The 8,818-nt window shown below is 46.3% G+C and overlaps 1 protein-coding gene across 1 annotated transcript; it reads right to left on the reverse strand.

The window, feature by feature from the left end:
* Window positions 1-269: 269 nt before the first annotated feature.
* On the reverse strand, window positions 270-6,255 carry LOC130491978 (cytochrome P450 1A4). The gene is made up of 6 exons (XM_056865748.1): window positions 5,419-6,255; window positions 4,442-4,565; window positions 3,821-3,910; window positions 2,956-3,079; window positions 2,134-2,220; window positions 270-558 (listed from the first exon to the last, which is right to left on the reverse strand). The coding sequence occupies exons 1-6, from the start codon at window positions 6,253-6,255 to the stop codon at window positions 270-272; spliced, it is 1,551 nt and encodes a 516-aa protein (XP_056721726.1).
* Window positions 6,256-8,818: the final 2,563 nt, after the last annotated feature.

Raw genomic sequence — 8,818 nt, forward strand, 5'->3', positions numbered from 1 at the left:
ATACTAGACAACATACACCAGCGTGGGCCGGAGCTTGCTTTGAGTCTTGGAAGCGCAAACTTTCCGCCGCTTCCGGTTAGACGTGGTACCAAAAGACCACCTCCTTTCCTTAACTGAGAAAGGAGGACACATCTGCGTTGACCTTAGCATCAACCCACAGTTTCAGCCTGGGAGATGAGCCCACTCCGGGGCAAAATTTAAAGCCGAGTGAGACAGACCGGAAGAGATACTCCTAAGCATCAATCTTTGTTCGCTTCCGGTTTTGCTGTTTAGAAACGCTGCCTGACCTGGTAGCGCGCGCACTTCTTGGGTTTCATCGTGAGTCCGTACTGAGGAGTGACGTCCACCATCGGTCCGGGGCACACACTGAATTCTAGTTTCTGGAGCAGGGTGGTCAAGAAAAGGAAGACTTCCCCCTTGCCGATGGATTCGCCGATGCACCTCCTCTTCCCCAGACCAAAAATCAGAACCTTCTCGCTCTCCACTCGATTTATGCCGGCCCCGTCGACGGTGAGAAAACGTTCCGGCTGGAAAGAAGAAGGGTCCTTCCAAAGTTTTCTGAAAAACAAAGAACAGCATGTGCTCTAGACGGCCGGCCCGAGATGTCCCCCTGATAGGGTTGCCTGATCCTCCCTGGCCATAGGGTTGCCAACCTCCAGGTACTAGCTGGAGATCTCCCGCTATTACTACTGATCTCCAGCTGATAGAGATCAGTTCACCTGGAGAAAATGGCCACTTTGGTCATTGTACTCTATGGCATTGAAGTCCCTCCCCTCCTCAAACCCCGCTCTCTTCAGGCTTCGCCCTAAAAACCTCCCACCGGTGGGGGGAAAAGGACCTGGCAACCCCACCTGGCCACCAGCAGAGAATGGGAGAGGGTGGTTGCCAGCTCCAGGTTTGAAAATCCCTGGAGATTTGAGGGTGGACAGGGACCTCAGTGGGTAGGGTTGCCAACCTCCAGGAACTAGCCGGAGATCTCCTGCTATTACAACTGATCTCCAGCCGATAGAGATCAGTTCACCTGGAGAAAATGGCTGCTTTGGCAATTGGACTCTATGGCATTGAAGTCCCACTGGTGGCAAAGAAGGACCTGGCAACCCTATCAGTGGGGTACAATGCTATAGAGTCCACCTTACAAAGCATCCATTTTCTGCAGGGGAACTGATCTCTGCAGTCTGGAAAGGAGCTGTAATTCCAGGAGATCCCCCAGGTCTCACCTGGAGGCTGGCATCCCTACCCCTTGACTGAAATGGCCCAGGCTGACCCGATCTCATTGGGTCTCCGAAACTAAGCCGGTTTGGCCCTGGTTAGTACTTGGATGGGAGACCACCAAAAACCACAGAACACCTCTTGCCCTGAAAACCTTACGAGGTTGCCGTAAGCCGGCTGTGACTTGACGGCGCTTTCCTCCACCAGGCATAAACCTCGCCAAGCAGTTTGCCGCTATGTTGCCCTGTTTACAGCTTGCCAAGGCAGAAACGTCTTGGTGGGTTAACGGAGGTCAGGGGTGTTGCCGATACAGATAAGGTCCACTTTGGACTCCAATGATTGCAAATGATTTGTTCCAGGTGGCCACATTTGCCATTGGAGCCCAGAAACCCAGGAAGGTGTTTATGGAGACGTTTGCAACTGCCTGCCAAGGAGAGGATTTTTATCAGGTTTCTATTTTATTGTTTTACATTGCATAAGGTGTTTGGTTTTCGGTAGTTAAAAGGCTTCTCGTTGGCCAATAAACGAAACCGGACTCCCGTTATGTAAAATCCAGTTGACCTCAAACCCTGGATCCAAAAACTTTGTGAAACTATCGAAATCGTCAGAACTTGTTCAACGGAGTTCTAGTATTACTATTCCTGAAGGGGCTGAACACATGAAGCTGCCTTATACTGAATCAGACCCTTGGCCCTCAAAGTCAGTATTGTCTGCTCAGACTGGCAGCGGCTCTCCAGGGTCTCAGGCAGGGGTCTTTCACATCACCTGGTCCCTTTAACTGGAGATCCCGGGGATTGAACCTGGGATCTTCTGCATGCCAAGTAGATGCTCTACCACTGATCCACAGGTAGACTTCCTATAGCCCAGAAATGTGAGCAAAGTTGGTTTCAGCAGAATTTCCGGGAGGGTTCCAGGGGCACTTACTCATCGTGGTTCACCTGCCACTGGTTGACAAACACGCAGATGTTTTTAGGGACGTAGAAGCCGTTCAGAGCCGTTTCCCGAGTGGCGCTACGAGGAAAAGCAAACACTGCGATTTACTCAAGGGTAAGCCACTGCAATCTGATAACAAGCTGTTTTATAGGATAGCGTGAACTAAACAGAAGAAGCTTGCGGTCCGAAGCTTATTCACGTGGAAGAAAGTCCATTTGAAGAAACTTATTTCCAGTTAAAAGGGTTTAGGGCTGATTGAAATGCAAAACGCAGAGACCATATTGCAGGGGATAAAACACCTTATTCTTTACTTGGGATTTTCAGAGTGCGATCCTCAGTAGGTCTTAGCCACCAGTGGGAGGTTTTGGGGATGGAGCCTGAGGAGGGCGGGGAGGGACTTCAATGCCATAGAGTCCAATTGCCAAAGCGGCCATTTTCTCCAGGGGAAGTGGTCTCCATCAGCTGGAGATCAGTAGTAATAGCAGGAGATCTCCAGCTACTACCTGGAGGTTGGCAATTCTAGTTGCCAGCTCCGGGTTGGGAAATACCTGGAGGGTTTTTGGGGCAGAGCCTGAGGAGGGTGAAGTTTAGAGAGGGGAGGGACTTCAGTGCCATAGAGTCCAATTGCTAAAGTGACCATTTTCTCCAGGTGAACTGATCTCTATTAGCTGGAGATCAGTTGTAATAGCGGGCAGTCTCCAGCCACCACCTGGAGGTTGGCAAGCCTAGAAATGGGAGCTTTTTCCTCTCTCTCTCTCTCTCCAGGTTGTTAGCAAACAGAGATGTCATAATCCAGTCCTGAACAAGCCTTACCAATGAGGGATTGTGAAGGGCAAAAAAGAAGACTGTCTGAACATCTCTAGCAGAAAGGCTTCTGTGTACGGCAGCATGGACCGGTCAGAGAGCCGGGGCTTCCTTTCCCTGCCAATGGTTTGGTCTGCGGGACAGGCGAGAGAAAAGAGATTAAATAAACACACAGTCGTTTTATTTACGGCATTTATACCCAGCCTTTCTCCCCAACAAGGACGCAAAGCAGCCCACATCATTCTCTTCCATTTTATTCTCACAACCACCCTGCGAGGTAGGTTAGTAGGGTTGCCAACCTCCAGGTACTGCAGAGAACCAGCACTGTTGGTCCGCTGTCCAATATTCTAATATACCAGCTATATAAGGTTCAATAAAGAATTTGTTATCTAAATAGTAATTTTTCAAATGAGTTTTTATATAACACTTGCTTTAACTGCATCAATGCAATAACACTGGATACAGAAATGACAGTTGAAAGTCCAATTTCTTAATAGGATACACAATAGTATCAATCTTCACTTATACATGGGGGGTAGACCAGCATGAATTGGGTTGCCAACCTCCAGGTACTAGCTGGAGATCTCCTGCTATTACAAATTATCTCCAGACAATAGAGATCAGTTCCCCTGGAGAAAATGGCCACTTTGGCAATTGGACTCTATGGCGTTGAAGTCCCTCCCCAAACCCCACCCTCCTGCAACCCTCAAAGTTTCAAAGGCACCCACAGGCTCAAAAAAATTGGGGGGGGGGACTTGCTCTAAGCGCCACACCATGCCAGCTCACACACATTATGTAAAGTACGCGTCCCGCACCCCCCCCCCCAAAAAAGCTAGGTTTCTTAATTCTGAGTGGTGGGGGGATCTGGATTTACCTATCTCATCCTGAATCTTCTTTTGGGTTTCCGGATAGGTCACCAGGTACACGAGGGACCACGACAGAGCTGTGGTCACTGTGTCGAAACCTAGACAGAAAGAAGCGGACCGATCAGCAACAAGACAGGCAGAAGGCCGAACATAAAATGCCCAGATTATCTTTCTAAGAAGTTATACGAGGCCTCATTCTTTGTAAGAGCAATTTGTAGATGTTCATTTGAGTGTATTTACACCCTTGTTTATTGCACTTAAATTGCATCACAACACAGTCAGATTTAATGCTGTTTTGCTTTGTTTAGTACCCACACGTTGCAGCATTGGTGATATTTTCCTATCCTCCAGGCGGTGGGGGCGTGGTGGGGATGTAGTTGTGAATTTCCTGCATTGTGCAGGGGGTTGGACTAGATGACCCTGGTGGTCCCTTCCAACTCTGTGATTCTATGATTCTAAGTGACGATATACCGCCACCAAATTCTGTGCATTGGCACGACCAGCACAGTAGATCATATAAGCAGCCGCTGTAATTTGTTTTATCATCATCTCTAGAATCCGCTGACTGACACAATTATTGGGCAGAGAGCATGATGGGGAAGAAGGTCTTTTGATTATCAGGTTCTTACCTGCACCGAAGAGATCACCGACAATATTGACAATCTTTTGATCCGAGGGCTGGACGTTGGCGTTCTCGTCCACTTTATCTTGGCAGTGATCGATCAGGGAATCGGTGATGTCTCGGATGTGCTCCTAAAACGCAAGGGACCAGAAGGGAACAGTGGTTCAAAACACTGAGAATTGCATCGTTTGTTCCTTGGCGGTCTCCCATCCAAATACTAACCAGGGCTGACCCTGCTTAGCTTTTGAGATCTGACCCCCGAGGGTTTGCAAGGCAAGAGACATTCAGAGGTGGTTTGCTATTGCTTGCCTCTGCACTTAGAAACCCTGGACTTCCTCGGTGGTCTCCCATCCAAATCCTAACCAGGGCTGACCCTGCTTAGCTTCTGAGATCTGACGAGATCAGGCAATACCATGCTGCCTTCCCTCCCCCAGCAACACCTTAGAGGCCAAAAATATTTCCCGGGTCTCTGATGAAGAGAGCTTTTACTCTCGAAAGCTCACTCCCCAAAAATCTTGGGGATCTCCAAGGTGAACATAAGAAGAGCCCTGCTGGATCAGACCGAGGCCCCTCAGGTCCAGCAGTCTGCTCACACAGTGGGCAACCAGGAAGCTCACAAACAAGACAACTGCAGCAGCACCATCCTGCCTGGGTTCCCCAGCACCTAATATAATAGGCCTGCTCCTCTGATCCTGGAGAGAATAGGTATGCATCATGACTAGTATCCATTTTGACTAGTAGCCATGGATAGCCCTCTCCTCCATGAACATGTCCACTCCCTTCTTCAAGCCTTCCAAGCTGGCAGCCATCACCCCATCCTGAGGCAGGGAGTTCCACCATTCAACTATGCGTTGTGTGAAGAAATGCTTCCTTTTATCAGTTCTGAATCTCTCACCCTCCAGCTTCAGCAGATGACCCCCCGTTCTGGTATTACGAGAGAGAGTAAAAAGGTGCTTCCGCATGGGATGAGCTCCCCACATTTACCTTGTCAAAGCTGTTGTAATGATCTCTGACGATCTTCAGCACAAACGCCGTGAAGCGCTTATTGATATCCTTGAAGGCCGCCATGGTCCGGTTGGGAAGATACTGGAGGATGGGGATGAAGTCGGCCGGGTTCCCCGAAGCCGCCGCGTCCCCAAACTCGTTGTTCATGTTGACCAAGCTGAGCAGCTCCTGGTCGTCGTGGCCGTAGCGCTTCCCGAAACACATGGCGCAGATGACGTTGGCCACCGAGACCACCAGGGACTGGTAAGGGTCGAAGCTCTTCTCCTCCTCCATCCGCTCCTGGAACTTCGCGATCAGGTAGTCGGCTTCGTTGGAGACGTGCTCCTCCAGCAGGCAGGAAGCTGAGGTGGGGCTGGGGGAGGCGGAGAACGTCTTCAAGCCATTCTGAGCCAGCTTCCGGCCGGCCCGCCACACTTCTCCGGAATCGTGGCCGAAAGTTAAACTCTGGCCGTCGGCGATGTGCCGGAAGCTGTAGAGGTCAGGGCGCCCCATGAAGTCTTCCCCCTGCTTCACCAGTGCTTGCCGGATCGTGTCCAACCCACTCAACACCAACACGGGCTGGGTGCCCAGGTGGATCTGCATCACGTCCCCGTACTTCTGACTCATCTGAGTCAAGGCCAGGTGGGGGTTCTTCCCCAGGTCCAGCATGTTGCCAATCAAAGGGTAGCCCCTCGGTCCTGGGACCCTCTTCAGCCCCTGTGGGACGGGCTTCCAGAAGGACTTTGCGATCATCAGAACCAGACAGGAAACCGCGCCGGCGATGAGCAGTTCTGTGAGTGGTAGGATGCCTTGGTTTTCCATCAGGGCAACCTTCATCTTGCTAAATTGAGGAATCTTGATGCAAGAAAAATAAAACAAGGGAAGGAAAACATATTGAACAAGAAGTAAGTATCAAGATAATATGTATCTTGATACTTATAGAACAATGATTAGCACATTACCTTTAATACTTTGCAGGACAATGACTCAGCTCAAACCTAACCCCCTTCTGACTATATATTACTCTTCCTACACACTTGGCACTGAGAGACACTGTCCTTCAGTGTTACTCCTCTGAAGATGCCTGCCACAGCTGCTGGCGAAACGTCAGGAAAGAAAATACCAAGACCACGGTCACACAGCCCAGTTAACCTACAAGAACCGATGAACTCTGACCGTGAAAGCCTTCGACAATATTCTAAAATAGAACTTATCCGTTAGGATTATAACATTTTAAATTTTTTATGGGGTAAGGAGAGACATAGGATAGCGTATAATAATTTAATTGAATTAAAAGAAACAGGAGGTCTCGGAATACCAGATTTGAGAATGTACTATCAAGCAGCTTGTTTCACCTGGTTAAAAAACTGGATTCTGTTAGAGAATCCTAAAATATTAGAATTAGAGGGATTCAATTTACGTTTTGGGTGGCACGTATATTTATGGTATGAAAAAGAAAGTAAATAAAGAATTTAATTTTCATGTTATTAGAGGTGGTTTACTCCAAATTTGGAAGAAATATCAAGGATTCTTGGAATGTAAAACCCCGGGTTGGATTAACCCAGTAGAAGCCTTTATGAAGAGAGGGGTACAATTAAATTTAGATATTGATATTTATATAGAATGTAAGGAAGGGGTTTGGTCGTTAAGGACTAGAGAAGAGCTTAAAATTAAAGACTGGTTTATGTATTATAAATTAAAGGATATATTTAATAAAGATAATGTGAGGGGATTTAATCAAAATAAATCTAAATTTGAAATTATATTAACTAAGGGAAATAGATAGGAAGAATCTATAAGCTATTAATTGAAGTGAATCTGGAACAAGAAAGAATAAAACCAGTTATGGTAAAATGGATGAAGGAGTTAGGATATAATATAGATTTAGAAATATGGGAAAACTTGTGGAAGAGGAAATACAAATTTACAATCACCAATGAAATAAGAGAAAACTTATAAGATTTTTTATAGATGGTACATAACTCCGATACTGTTAAGTAAAATGAAGAAGGATGGTATGGGTTTATGCTGGAAGTGTGGAATCGAAAAGGGCACATTTATGCATGCGTGGTGGTACTGTAAGAAAATTAGGAGATTTTGGAGATTAATAATAAAGGAAACTAATAATTTGATTAGTACAAAACTAAAAAAAGATCCTGCATTTTGTTTATTGGGAATTCCTAAAAACAATGTGGATAAATATGATAGAGTTATATAGCTTTGCAGCAGCAAGAATTACAATAGCAAAAAAATTGGAAACAAGTAAATAAACCTTCAATTAAGGACTGGAGAGAGAAACTGTGGATGTATATGCAGATGGCCAAAGTTACAGATTCTTTACATGGTAAAGATATGGAAGAGTTCAAAAAAACTTGGCTAAAGGCCATCACATTTTGGGATGAAATGGCAAAATTGAATTTTACAAGTATAGTTCATGAATTATAGATAAAGTGTAATGTTGTTTATATAATAACAGTATAAGGTAATTTTAAATATTGTCAGATTACTTCTCCGGAAGTCCATTGGTGGTGGGATACACATTTAAGGTGGGTGGTGGGTACTGGGCACTGTTTATTCTATAGTATTATAATAGATGATATAAAACTGTCGTATAAGTGCTCCTTTTGTATTTTTTTTGTTTTCTTTTTATGTTATGTTGTTTTTCTTATAAAAACTAATAAAATTTATATATAAAAAAAGGATTATAACATTTCCAAATCTTCCAAACATGCCTGTTTTGCAGGAAAGCTCAAGGTGCAAAAAGAGAGGAATACTCCGCAATCCTAAACCAAGTTACACCTTTCTAAACCCATCGACTTCAGTGGGTTTAGAGAGGCCTGACTCTGTTAAAGATGGCACTGTCCCTCTCTTGTGAAATTGGCATTTCCCTCCAGCTGAGTTCCCAGTTGATGCACATTTCCATGGGAGAGACAGAACAGTGGAAATGATCTGTATTCTATGGCCATTGATGCACGGGAGGTTTTTGCCTTGGGTTTGCCACTCTCTAGGTGCACGTTTCCCCCATCCGAATTCTCAAAACTCTGCACCGGGGGGGGGGGCTTATTTTTGAGTGTTGAGAATTCAGACAGGGGAAACATGCATCTAGAGAGCAGCAAACCCAAGGCAAAAACCTCCCATGCATAAGTGGCCTATGTTGTTTTTAAGTGAATGCCCAGAAAACACAAAGCCGGTCACAAAGCCGCTACGCAAACAGAATCTCGAAGCGGAGGAGAGCCAAGCCGGCCTGCAATAGAAGCGCCAGATTCGAGTCCAGCAGCCTCTTAAGAGACTCACCAGATTGTCAGCAGATGGGCATTTGAAAGGCGAAGCTCCCTTCATCAGATACAAGTTAGGAACGGAGATCCCTCCAGTCCTTGAACCAAGTCAGAAGGTGAGAAGG

The sequence above is a fragment of the Euleptes europaea genome, chromosome 20, assembly GCF_029931775.1.
Source record: "Euleptes europaea isolate rEulEur1 chromosome 20, rEulEur1.hap1, whole genome shotgun sequence".
Lineage (NCBI taxonomy): Eukaryota > Metazoa > Chordata > Lepidosauria > Squamata > Sphaerodactylidae > Euleptes > Euleptes europaea.

Coding starts and splice junctions, on each gene's coding strand:
- LOC130491978 (XM_056865748.1), bottom strand. CDS start 6,255: ATGAAGGTTGCCCTGATGGAAAACCAAGGCATCCTACCACTCACAGAA. Junction 3,080..3,820: donor GAAGATTCAGGATGAGATAG/GTAAATCCAGAT, acceptor CCTGTCCCGCAG/ACCAAACCATTGGCAGGGAA. Junction 559..2,133: donor TGGCAGGTGAACCACGATGA/GTAAGTGCCCCT, acceptor TTTGTTTTTCAG/AAAACTTTGGAAGGACCCTT.